The sequence below is a fragment of the Ceratotherium simum genome, chromosome 14 (assembly GCF_057802395.1).
Source record: "Ceratotherium simum simum isolate JZ-2026a chromosome 14, ASM5780239v1, whole genome shotgun sequence".
In the NCBI taxonomy this organism is placed as follows: Eukaryota; Metazoa; Chordata; class Mammalia; order Perissodactyla; family Rhinocerotidae; genus Ceratotherium; species Ceratotherium simum.
The window spans coordinates 49,424,511-49,438,177 of record NC_141913.1 but is presented as its reverse complement, the minus strand read 5'-3'; the positions used below and the strand labels follow the sequence as shown (position 1 = coordinate 49,438,177).

At 47.7% G+C, this 13,667-nt stretch overlaps 1 protein-coding gene across 3 annotated transcripts in view; it reads right to left on the bottom strand.

Annotated features, from left to right (window-relative positions):
* TNFRSF11A (TNF receptor superfamily member 11a) overlaps positions 1-10,783 on the bottom strand; it is a 52,622-nt gene extending 41,839 nt beyond the window's left edge. For 2 of the 3 annotated variants that reach the window (XM_087439318.1, XM_087439319.1), the window contains exon 1: positions 10,709-10,762. Coding sequence is in view for 1 of the 3 variants with exons in the window: in XM_087439317.1 (XP_087295443.1) it covers positions 10,709-10,783 (75 nt within the window). In the remaining 2 variants the exon portion in view is untranslated. Of the gene's footprint in view, positions 1-10,708 lie in introns of all 3 variants that reach the window. The other variant, XM_087439317.1, reaches the window with a different exon arrangement.
* Between the last annotated feature and the right edge of the window lie 2,884 nt (positions 10,784-13,667).

Sequence of the window (13,667 nt, the reverse complement as noted above, 5' to 3'; positions counted from 1 at the left end):
CAACACACCTGTGCCCAACGTTTGTCATTAGATGTCCCTACAGTGCTTTCAGGGTCACCCCTGCTCAGTATCTTCAGTTAACTCTACGGTCACCGGCATTCCAAGCCCCCTAACCTGGTTTCGCGTCACCCGTGCCTGCTGATCACTCACTGCTCACCCACACACCAGTCTACTGACCACGCCCACTCACAGGTCACCCGCCCCTGAGCTTTGCTCTTGCCCTCCTCGTCTTCATTGTCAATCCAAACGCCAGCCCTCCCTCCCAGCTTGGCACACGTCCAGCCTCTCCTGAGCAGCCTGGGGACTCTGGCCCACGAAACCTTCTACCCTTCCTCACATCCTACCATGCATATCACGTGTATTCCACATCTTAATATCCTCCAGTGTCCTCATGTGGCCACATCTAGGAACGTCGACTAGATTGGAAGCTCCCTGAGGAGAACAACGTCCGCATCCGTGTTTCCTGAAGAACTAAGCAGCGCCGGCTACTGAACAGGAGGCCACAAGACACTAGACCTGGGTGGAGAATGCAGTGCAGCTCCTCACAGTGGCTGGGGTGGGGACACAAGATGCCACTGCCCTACCCAGCCTCTGGAGTAAGCATTATCATGCTAGGCACTCTCCATCTATCTATCACTGCTTTTCAAGACGTTAAACCCCACATCCAGCACTATCACTGGCCTCTTGAACTTGTCCCTCTTCCTTTTTTTCTTTAACACAGTTGATCTTCACCTTCTCTTGTTTCAGCCACAACTGACCTAAACTTTTTTTTTTTTAATAAACTCAATCAACTAATACTATTCAGTACCTGTGAGCAATACACTGTACCATGTCTTCTTCTCTACTCCCACGTTCACAGACCAACGATTCTCAATCAATAATGTACATAAGAATCACCTAGAAATCTTATTAAAATGCAGATTCTGATTCAGTAGGTCTAGGGTGGGGCCCGAGATTCTGCACTTCTAACGAGCTCCTGGGTGGTGCTGATGTTGCTAGTCTTTGAGTAGCAAAGTCAGAGATTATGTTAAAGACTAAGAGTCAGAACTTTCTCATATTCCCAAACACTGCACAGTCATCTCCATCTATATAATGGACATTGAGAACCACCTCTCCCATTGCTGGATACAGATGCCATTTATCTTGAGTGGGAGTGAGGGAAGACCTGGCCCTTATGAAACACCTATTGCATGCAGGCACTATGCCAGAGACTTCACTTCTCTCATCTTTCTGCATCCTCACAAAGAGACGGAGCAACTTGCTCCAAAGGTTAGTGATAAGTAGACTGGAACAATGCAATGTAGCAAATTTCAAATTCTTATTAAATTAATGAATAATTTTTTGTGAAGGACCATTGTGATCTCAGAACTTCCCTTTACAGAAGACTATAATAGTTTCCTACTAGTCCTGAATCAAATTCACACTCCCAATCATAGACTTGGAAATGCTCCAGCAATTTTGGGCAGAATTAGAGATTCCTTGGGGGAAGGGAGTTGCAAAATCAAGATTAGAAATCTCTTCCTGGGCTCAAATTCTTTTTTCAACATAGGTTTGCCCAAGTAACACACAACACAGCTGCTCTGGCCTTTTACGCCTGTCACTCACAGCCGGGAAGGGAGGGACTCTCACCTGGATGAGCCTTTCACGAGGCCACTCTGTACTTGGTCTCCAGGCACAGAGGAGTGGGGCACCCATCACTTCTGCATTCCCTCATCTGTGAGGACTACTCTGCACAGTTAAGACGACAACCAGTTGGTTGTGCGTTCCGGTGCTTTGGTTGTTTGTCAATTTACACATAAATAGGACCTCAAATACCTGGTCACAGGGATCCCAACTGGGGAATGGAAAACCTGAGTCCATCAGAAGGGGGCAATTTTTTGGTTTCATTTAAACCCTTTTAAACCCTGTGACCATTAGAAACTAATGGGTTAAAGTTTAAGACAGAGATTCCAATTGTGTTCCCACTGAATTTAATTGCCCCCATATCTTATACTCCAGTGTCATAGGTTTGGGGTCTGTTTCTAGATTTCTTGCTATTGAGCATTAGTAACACATGTTATTATTCCCCACCCAAACTCCACTGGGGGCTCCCTATCTCCCTCCCAGTAAAAGCTTGAGACCTGACAGTGACCCAGAAGCTATATATGTTCTGACCCTCTTTCTTATTCCAATTTTTCTCCTACTACTTAGGAGAGAGTCTTTTAAGGTATTGAAAAAAAAGTCAGTTATAGAAATGATTTAGATTTGTGCCATGGGTAGAGACATCAAAATAGGAGCCTAGGTCATTTGGGCCAAGAGAGGAGTTCCCAAATTCACTGTAAATATAGTAATACTAAGACATATTGCACCTTTACATATATGATAGAACTACATTTAACCTCTCACTGTACGCTGCCCTGGGGCTCGGAGGCCTTGTCTCCACCCCCACCCACCCCACCCTATCCAGCACAGAGCCTGGCAGGTGGCGGGAGTGGGATGAACACAGCCGTGAACTGTCGTGACAGGCGCAGGAGCTGGGCTCACTGCAGTGGCAGAGTACAGTTTATTTCTGAGGGTGGGGGGCTCAGAGGAGTCGGAGATGTCTTTGCTTCAGGAAGTGGCAGAGATGATTCAATAGGTCACGTTTCTTTTCCTCCTGAGTCAGGGATCAACTGGTAAAGGGACACTGAGAGCGCTCAGGGTGCCTGTTTAAACTCAATTAGCCTTCAAGTCACAGCATTTTTCTTTCTGCTTAATAACAATTAGTAACAGAAGGTCCTCAATGAGTATACATCCTCGAGCAGACCCCCACAAACACAGACTGGTTATGATATTTCCCCAAACACTGAAAAGCGTGCTTCTGTCCCACCATGCCTGGAATGTCTTTCTCTGCTCCCCACCCCATCACACAGTCGACTGTATAAGCAGTTCACTGGACGAGGTAAGCCACTAGAGCAGATGCCTGGGTGGAGTGCCAGCTCTGCCACTATGAGCTGAGCCAACTTGGGCAAGTTACTCAGCCTCTCTGTGCCTCAGTTTTCTCATCTTCCTGGCAATGTGGAGTGAGGATTAGAGCCAATCTATGTAAAGCATCCAGCACATGCCTGGCACACAACAGAAATTCAGCAATAGTCATCATATGATCTTAGAGCTGAGCTCAAAACCTTTTGATGGAATCCCACGGTCTATAGCAGCGGTTCTTAAACTTGAGTGTGCATCAGCATCCCCTGGAAAGGTTGCTAGATCAGATTGCTGGGTCCCACACCCAGAGTTTCTGATTCATCGGGCATAAGGTGTGGCCTGAGAATGTGCATTTCTTACAAGTTCCTAGGTGCTGCGGAAGTTGGGTCCAGTGACCACACTCTCCACGGGGCAGAGTCCCAACTCCTAGGTTTGTTCACACAGCCCTTCACGACCAACCAGCGCCCCCTCAGATGGCCCTGTCCTTTCCTGGTCTCTCTGGCCAGCCCAGGGCGCCAGACCTTGGACGGGACTCGATTTTCTCCTGCATGCTCTGTTTGTCCCCACCTCTGCCCCTTCCCCTGCTCTCTCTGCCCCCAGAATCATACCCATCCTTCCAGTACCAGATCAAGCACTACCTGCCCAGTTTCCACTCCAATCCTCTGCCCCTCTGTGCTCCCACAGCTTCTCACTTCTTTCCCTTCTGTAGGGCTGCAGACCCACGTAACTGCAAGGAATGAAGACTGAGGTCTTGTCTTCCCTGCTAAATGGGGAGCTTTCCGGGTCAGAGGCTGTGTGGTCTAAGTCAGATGTTTTCCACAGCCTCTTAGGGGCTTTTGTTTGTTTGTTTGTTTGTGGATTTTGCTAGTAAGTGCAAAATCAGTATCCACTGAATTGAAAGGAAAAAAAGCTGACAGAGAGGTTAAAGGAACTAGAATGAATAACCCTGGGCAAGGGGAAGTTGTGGGCGAACAATCTTCAACAATAGAAACATTAAAATAAAGAAGACATTGACCAACTGATCTTTACCCCTACGAAAGAACAAATTTGAGGAAATGGGGTCAAATTGTGACATATTAGATTTAGGTCTGCTATAGGGAAGTTCCTGACATTGGGAATCATTAAATGATGAACCGGGTTAGCGGATGTGAATAATCTCGACTAAGCTTTAAAAATGGAACAGATTCTCAATTACCATGCAAATTCTAGATGCAATCTTGCTTCTACACCTTGGGTACAGAGTTGAGCGATGGGAAGGACCCTTTCCAGGTTACTTTTAACCAGCAGCTATTTGTACTACTTAACGATACACTCTTCAGTTAGTCGCTAACTACAACAGAAAAAGTAACAAGTATTTTAAAAAAAAATCAATACCTTAGGGAAGTGATTCACTTCCCATTTGGGGGGTGTAAGGAGAACCCAGACCAGCAAACTCGTGGTGCTAATAGGATCCATGCACCACCACACGTCCTCTCTTCCCACTTGCCAGGTTTAACCATCACATTCACAAAAAGTTGAGAGTTTTTCTTCCTCATTTTTAATGGAAAGTCTTCAAATTTCTGGTAGCCGGAGGAAGTGGCTCTTGTAGCCTTAGCACTGAACAGGAAATGTAATAAGTTATTATTACTCTGATGAACTGAAAGGGTAGTTTTTGCAGTCAGTTTTTCTTGCCGCTTGAAAACCTGGCAGCTTTCTGACTTCGCCTGTGCCTCACGGGCTCCTCTGTCACCTGCCAGGCTGGGACTTTTCTGGGTGGTGGCTGGGCAGAGAGGGAGGGAAACACTCATCGGAGGCACTAGCAATCCACCAGGAAAACGCATTTTGTGCAAGCGAATAGTTTTTGCCGAGCTGTGGGTCCAAGGTAAACACTGCTTTGCTGGGGGCAGGTGACATATTCAAGGCCAGAGTGGGAAGACCGCGGGTCAGGTCACACCTGCTCTGACGTTGGATCCTCTGGGGATCACTGGCTGCTTATCTCTCTTGAGTCCTGAGTGTCAGAGCTCTGCCTACATCCTGAACTTCTGATTCAAAGACAAATGGCTCTAAATTCCAGAGCACACAAATTTCCCACGGATCCCAACACCTTGGGGCTTTTGGCTTGTTTACCTCTATAGGGTCTAAGGAACTTTGTCTCTGCCTCCCAATAAAATCAGATACAACAGCTGAGATTCAATAGCCTAAACTTCATCCTTCTTCATTGTTTGTTGGGGAGAAAAATCCTTTTTCACTTCAAACTGAAAAATATTTTGATTTGGGCCAAGACAGAAATTTCCTTAGTAAACTGTGAAAAATATAATCCCAGGGTCAGCTATGTGTTCTGACATCTACCACATGTTTTTTTTTTTTTTTAATAATAGGGCCAACCACATCCTTTGCTCCTGTATTGTGGGCACCTCGCACAGCCCTGCTGGCTCTGAAATCGCTCCCGCACTTGGCTTCTCCTTTCTCTCACCACTACTCCGACCTGATTCAAGCCTTCACTAGCTCCTCCCCGAACCAGGGCAGTGGCCTCCTTACTGTCCCCTCAACCCACCCCAGACACTCTTCTCCATGACACACAAATCTGATCACGTTCCTCCCTAGCCCACAATTCTTGGAGATACTATTTTGCTTGCACGTAAGGCCCTTGAGTGCTGGCTCTGCCTCCCTTTCCCCGCATGCCCTTGGAGTCAGGAACACTGTCCTTCTTAGAGCTGCCTGAAAACACTTGACTCTGTCACGCCTCCCTGCTGTTCCCACCACCGGAGCACTAGCCACGCTTGACCCCCCCGGCCCAGATGCTGCTCTCTTGCCCCTCTTCATGCACGTTATACACACACGACTGCACAAGGGAAGAGTGGGGTATTTTCCCTGACACTCTCAGGCAGGTTAAAGCACTCCTTGTCATGGGTGCCCACACTATGAATAATGCTTCCAGGAACACACGTGTCCTACTGCACATGTCTGGACTGCTGTGCCCCTGGGCTCTGCCTCCCTGGCCTGTTGCAGAGTGTGCCACCTGTAGTAGGTGCTCACTTTATTGAAATCAAAGACTACATACAATGAACACAAATTCTTAGTTTTATTTCTCACTATGGAGTGCCCTGCCCTGAATAGGGCAGCCCACAGAAATAAAGGCTGAAAGTCGACGGTGGCCCACAAAACAAATACAGATATAAAGTTATCATCACACACCCATAAAGAATGGGCTTGAAACTGCTGACTGGGGCTCTGCCGTGAGAACAGCAGCGCCGGCCAGCCCCTGACGACAGAGACGGAGGGGAAGCCGGCCCGGGGAGCGCTGGCAGGCTGCGTCCCCAGCAGGAAACAGACAGAGCGCCTCTCAAAATGAGGACAGAAGATACGGGGCGGCTCGGAATCTCGCTCGCCGCCTACTCAGCGTTAAGCCTCATAGGCTCACTAAGAACTTCAGATGGACCAGGTCTTCCGTTTTGCTGAAGCCCACTGTCCCACTCGTGGTTTCTCAGGCTCAGTGCTTTGGGGCAGAAAGGATGAGTTGAGCTTAAACTTTTTCTAGCAGTGGATCCTATAGGAAGCCCACACTTTGCAACCAGAGGGAAACACAGAGAAGGCGAACACTTCCTACAAAGCAGGTGGAGAATGTAAAGGTGCCTGGAGGGAAAATCGCCCGCCAGTAGCATGCCAGCTCTGGATGTATGGGGGGGGAGCCGTTAAGGAGCTGTGCGCTCTGTCTGGTGTGCTTCCCTTGTGGGCTGGGGTCAGAACGCTGCAGAGAGACAGCAGACGGGTCCTGGGTGGCCACCTGGCCAGAGGGTAGATGCTCTAGGGAATGAAACACCTGTAGAGCTGGTGACCATGGGGGGAAGGGGGATGCACACCCACGCTGGCAATAAGAACAGCCTAGACAGCATTCCTAGTCCACTGGACACACTATGTGGGAAAAACACTAATATTTTTTCTGTGCACTTCAAAAATAGAAAAATACAATGGGGGAAATTTTAATACTGACATGGCAGATAAAGTTCATGCAGTGCCTCCTTAAAACAACACTCTCTGCAAAGGAGGCCCTGGTTTGGAACTCCCCTTTTCATGGCCTCATAAAACTCTGATTTATTGACTTTCAAAGATACACCTTTATTGTTTCAGTTTTCCTGGTGTAAGAATTGCTGGTAGATAACTGAAAAAGCAAGCTCACATTTCCTTATCAACGCAGAGAATGTGTTCATATTACAGATTTGCCATTTTCTGGGGAAGTGGTAGGAAGGAAATAACGATGGGGGGAGGCATTTGAAATATGTGTTATCAACAAAATGAACTAAAAGGCCACTGATCTACATGTCAGTGTTTCTCCAAACAAAGTATTCACTTATAGCCAAGTCTTCCCTCTGGGAAGGGATGCGGGGCAGGGAGACAGCCCTTGCAGGTGCCCAGCACCCACCTATCCTCCAGCCTGAGCCCCACCTTAGGGGATTTCCTCTGTGGGGTCTCCCCACAGGCCGTTCCAGGGCCCCGTGGCCTATCTATTTCTGAGTCTACCTTACCAACTCAATAAGGGCCATACAAGAGTTATCTTATATAACAAGAGTTATAAAACAATAAATGTTTAATGCCCCGTCTGTTTGGTAGGGTTTCCTGAGTTAAGTGCTTTGTGCTATCTGTAAAGTCATAAAAATATGTGGCTTTTTTTGGCAAGACTCCTTTAAGCCTAAATCACTCACACGACCCTCTCGACTAGAAAGCTTACTTCCCCAACTACCTCTTAGAATCATTCCTTCTCTGACCCTTGATTTTCCTACACATCCTCCAAAGACCACTGTAGAAACCCCATCCTCCAGAAGTCCTCCCGGATTCCTCCAGCCATATTCACTCTCTCCTGCTCGCACACCCTCTGCACCTCTCTTATCACTGGCTGCTTTATTATTATTACAGCTTCACCTGTCTGGTTCTCTTCACAGGACTGTGATCTGTGAAGACAGAGCTATGTCTTCATCTTCTTTCTCACTAGACAATGTTTTACATCCTATAAATGTCTGTTGGCCTGGGTATGAATGAATCTGCCCTTAGGTCTTGGATAACTGAGAATAAACATGGCTGTGTATAATCAGTTACTTAATGAAAACAGCGTGCTTCTATTACTTTCTTACTTGGAATAAACAGAACTACAAACATACAAACTTAAAATGTTTTTCTCTGTAGGCAAATACTCTTCTTATGTACGAAAACAAATTCCCTGGGGCCAGCGGTGGTGCAGCAGTTAAGTGCACGCGCTCGGCTGAGGCGGCGCGGGGATCGCAGGTTCAGATCCCAGGCGCAGACCGACACATTGCTTGTCAAACCATGCTGTGGCGGCATCCCATATAAAGTAGCGGAAGATGGGCATGGATGTTAGCCCAGGGCCAACCTTCCTCAGCAAAAAGAGGAGAATTGGCAACAGATGTTAGCTCAGGGCTAATCTGCCCCTCCCCAAAAAAAGAAAAAAGGAAAGAAAACAAATACAGGCAGACAGAGATATAATCACAGAAATGTTTGAGAAGGCAAAACTTCTAGCTTTCCAGGTAAGTTTAAATCTATTTAATATAATGTAAATGAAACTAAATACAATACTTGCAGATAAAGCACCTTCTAGAAGCTGTTTTTGCCAACTCTTTTACAAAACCAGTACCCCTCCAAGCTAAGCAGTTCTTCAAGCCTTGCTCTAGTGTGTGATAACTAACATAAAAGGATTGTCAATGCAATTCCTTTTTTCGAACTAACAGAATAGGTTGGCCAAAAAACCAGTAATTGAACATACACAGCGCTTGTCACCACACTATACCTTTTGGAGATAATAACGCAATATTACATCTGGCTTTGCCTTTCAGAGTTAATGGATTTCCACTGGGGAGATGGCACAAACCATATAATTTGATTACAACTGTTCCAATATCATTTGATTGTTTCCCGTTTAGCTATGATTAAAAAATGCACATAATTCAAGTGGCGTAAAGGGAAACGGAGGGGAAACAGCACTTGCTGAAAGGTCTCTCTGAAAAATAAATTTGTTTTGATAGCATTTGCTGTTATTATTAGAACCTACTGCATGTTCTGCATAGATGTATGTGGGCAGTTTCTGCAATAGCAACGTGAGATGTTTTTTTAAACTACGTAGTTGGCAGGTTTTTCTCAGGTGGCTAGCCATTCACTGGAGTCTGGTCCTTTAGTTCAAATAAGGTAGCACCGTGTCCAAACTGTTGGACACTCAATTAAGCTACACCTGAAGTGCTTACAATAAAAAATTCCACGAGGTTTTTCTGCCTTCTTTTCCCTCAACCGTTCTAAGAGACCCAGACAAGTTGGAATGAAATAGGATGAATCTTCATGAGAATGTTCTGCTCCAGCCTACAGCATCTTCCTGTTATTTCCGTCCAGGCTTTAATCCCAGGCTGGCTTCCCTCCCTCTTCTCACCCCAAACACAGTCCTACAAGTGCCTCTCCCGTGTCTCCTCGCCGTTCTGTGCCATTCTGTGGAACCACGTTAACAAGAGCTTAAGCCAATTTTAACAGAGAAGGGGAATCTGAAACTGCTGAAACCAAGAAAACCACTGCCTTCTGAGGAAGTTCCAAGTACACAAGATTTTTATAGTATTTGTGGTGCTGGGTTTGCCACACTATAGCTCTCCTCTAGGAGGACAGAAAACCAGTGACTGGTTTGATTTACTTGGCAGCCGTACTGAGCGATCTGGTAAAGAAACTTCTGAGAGGACTGGGTGGCAACGAGGATCTGGGAAAACGCTCATTTTCTGGCACCCTCAGCACTCTTCATGCTGCAGCCCTTTACCAGCCCTGTGGTGCTCCTCAGGGGGGATGGCCCCTGAGGGGAGCCCAGGTGCATCCCGGGCTGGGGAGCCCCAGGAGGGCCTGGCACTGGTGAGACTAACCACTGTCCCACCCCATCCCGGGCTGAGCTCACGGAGAACACGGCTGTTTCTGACTCTCGTGCTGACTTGAAGCGCTCGTGTACCTTGGTTTCTCCAACCGCAGTGTTTTCTCTTAACATCATCAAAGAGTTTCTGAGAACACGTGATTCTACAGTTATTTAGGGCCGCAACTTGAACTGGTGGACCTTAAACTGTTTGTGGGGGTAGTCGGAGGGGAGAAGGCAGACATAAAAAGAAGGGAGCATAAAAAAGAAATCTGATGTCAGCTTCTCGGAAGAAACCGCCAAATTCGGTTTCCCTGCCTGCTCTCGACATCCCCGTGGGGCGAGAACTGCTCTAGTCTTCAGATGACCAACGAAACTGAGGTGGGGACAGGGTGGAAAGGAAGTGCAGTGAGAGGGAATGACCCAGAGCTCCCGGGGCCCTCAAAGCGGCCCGAAAGGAGAAATCGCACCTGCGAGTGGTTCCCCACTGTGGGCGCTGTCTGCGGCTCTGCACTGTCCCCCTCGCTTATGCTGTTCGCAGGGGAACCGGCTGGGTCTGCGCCGCGGTCTCCGCAGCAGCTACTCTGCGTGGGAACTTCGTAGAGGCTCCAGAAAAGTTCGGAGAGTAAGTGGCATCATCAAAGCCTGCCACTAAGTGGGACTTGTAGAAGCGCCCGTGTCCGGAGGCTGGGGTCCCCAACTCCCCATTCTGCGCCCCAATACCCCTCCGCTCGCCCTGTGCCTCCTTCCACCGTCCAACCCGCGTACCCGCCTGCCCGAGCTCCGGAGAAGACGGTGGGCGGGAGCGGGCGCTCGGGGAGCGGGAGCGGCCCCCGGCCACGCGCGGCCACGGCCGGGCAGGCGCGGCGGGGCGGCGAGGGGCGCGGCGGCCGGGGGTCTCCTTACCTGCAGCGGGCCGAGCAGGGCGCAGAGCGCGAGCAGCGCGGGCAGCGGGCGGCGCCGCCGGGCGCGCGAGGCCATGGCGCGGTGGGCCGGGCGGGGCGCCGCGCTCTGCGGCCTCTGAGGCCCGGGCGGCGCCGCTGCTTGGGGCCTCGGGTCGGCCCGCCCCGCCACCGCGCCCCGCCCCGCCGCGCCCCGCCCGGGCACCTGTCCCCGCCCGTGGCGCCAGCGCTGCGCCCTCCTCCGGCCGGGCCGGGCCACGCCCGCCAGGTGGTGCCCGCCCGAGCGCGGGGCGCGGCGACGGCCTCCAGGGCGTGCCAGGGACGGGAGCGCTGGGGGCGAGGGCAGCGAGAGCGACCCCGGCGTCCACCCCCCGGGCGTCCGCGTCTTCTGCCCAGGGGGCGCGCGAGTTAGCCCGGGGGCTTCCTACCCTTGGCTCTTCAAGTTGCACACCGCCACCGCCACCGCCCCCGCCCCCCTCCCCTGCAGACAGGTTTGCCTGCGACCTGACCAAGGTGTCTTGCACGTTCGCAGACACGTTCGCAGTCCTGCATCCCAGGACTCCTGGGCCGCATCCCGGGGAAGGAAGGCAGCCTGGCGGCTGGGCCCACGCCCCGCACCCCCCTGGAGCCCGCGCACTCAGCCCCTCCAGGCGGGGCCTCCCAAAGGTGGATGCACCACCACCGCGAATTAACAAGAGGCCCTTCATTGGAAATCTCATGGACTACGGTGAAAGGATCACCACAATATACCATCCAGACCCTTCATAAACTCCTCTTTCAAAGTTTTCCGGCCAGCAGCCACTTCCTCTTGCCTCTCCTCCAGGCTGCCTGCCACCACCCTGTCTCCATGTCTCGCCCCATCAAGACACCTGCCTTGACCCGTCCCTCTTCTGATATAGAATTAGCCAGATGCTGGGGCACAGCACCTGTTGTTCTGGACACTTATTATTCCTTGCTTAGGAGTATGTCTTCCACCACATTCTAGGTCGATGCTGGATGCACATGTATACCCACTCCTTTGTACAGATAACTTTTTGAGTGAAAACACTTGTCCCATGTCAATAGAATGTACTGTTTTGAATTCTTTGAATGCCAGAATTATCTACTTGCTTTACTTTTGGCCCAGCACATGGTGTATCTTAGTGAATATTCCATGTGCACTGGAAAAAACTATGTATTCCACTGCTGTTGGGTGAAGTGGTTTATAAATATCAATTAGGTCAAATTGGTTGAAATACCCATGTTGATTTTCTGTCTGCTTGTTCTGAGAAAACTGGAAATTTCCAACAATAACTGGATTTATCTCTTTTTCCTTTCAGTTCTCAGTTTTTTCTGCCAAATCAGTGCTGATTTGAGGCACAAACATTTAGGATGTTTATGTCCTGATGAATTGACCCTTTTATCATTATTACGTGTGCTCCTTGATCAGCAGTAAATTTTGGGTTCTGATGTCTTTGATATTAGTTATATAGCCACTTCACCTTTCTTATGAATAGCATTTACATGGTATATCTCATTCTATCATTTTATCTATGTCTATCTAAAGTGACAGCATATAATTGAGTGTTGCTTTTTCATTTTATCCAGTTTGACAATCTCTATCTTTTGACTGGAGTGTTTAGACCATTCACATTTAATGTGATTATAGATATGGTGAAGTTTGTCTACCATTTTGCTATTTGTTTTCTATTTGTTCCATCTTTGTTCCTTTTTTCCTTTTTTTCCATCTTCTTTTGGATGATTTGAGTATTTTTCCCCCTTCCACCCTTGTGCTATTGTAGCTATACTAGGTGTGTTGCTTTGTAACTCCCTACTGTGCAGCCTGATTGGTACACTCCCCAGTTGCTTTTGTGCATTTTGGAAAGCAATCTTGTAGTGCTGATTAAAAAAATTAAAAGTGCAAATATCCTTTGACAAAGCAATTCCATATCTTGGAATCTAACATATCAATACGTAAAGAGAGAGGTACAAGGATGATTTACCTTAGCATTTTTGTAAAACTACAAAGAGAGACAAATGTGAATGTTTGTTTATAGAGAAATGGTAGAAAAAATTATGGTCCACCATAGTATAGACTATAATGCAGCTTTTAAGAAAATTAAGTAGTTTTGGAAAGATATCTATGATATACTAAGTAAAAGAAGCAAGTTAGAGAGTAATATCATCCCATGTTTGTAAACAACAATTATAAACATGATTTTATTTATATAAGCAAAGGAATTTTCTGGCAAGACAATAATAATAGCAAACACTAATAGCATACTTACACTTACAAATTCATGTAATCTTCACAACAGCCTTGTAAGGATTACTATTATCAGTCTCTTTTTACAGATGAGGAAAGCAAGGCACAGGGAGGTTAATAACTTGCCTAGGGTCACTTACCAATAAAGGCAGAGCTGGGATTCAAACCCTGGCTGTCTGGCTCTGGAGTGTGAGTCCTGCCTCATCAAGCACCAAATTTTTAATATCAGGTGAGTTGCAGAAGGGAAAGGAGAAACTACTAATTTTACTTTTGATGTTTCTAAATTATTGAGGAAAAGTACTTTTGCATTTTAACTGACAGTTATGGAAACTTGGTAAGTAGATGTTAAAACTCTGAATAAGTACAGGAATGGTTGCAAGTACAGATTAAGTTAAGTACAGATTTAGTTATCTGGCTTATTATTGTCTTGAATGTGGGGACAGGGTTTCTGGAAAAAGGGCTGTGAAAGCTGGATGAGATTATGATTTTGCCAAAAGGAACTGACTTGGGGGGAAGGTACTTTCACTGTGGCACTTTGTGAGAAATACCAAGGCTTACTCCTGGCACATTTCCAACGTTACCTCTTTCTTTTTTCAAAAAAGATTAGGGGACTTAAAACTTCTGCTTGGAAAGCCCCAGAGGTGTGTGCTCGTTTTGGAAGCACTTTGAACAATAGAATGCCCATGTTAACACATTAAATCTACTGGAAAAAAAAAAA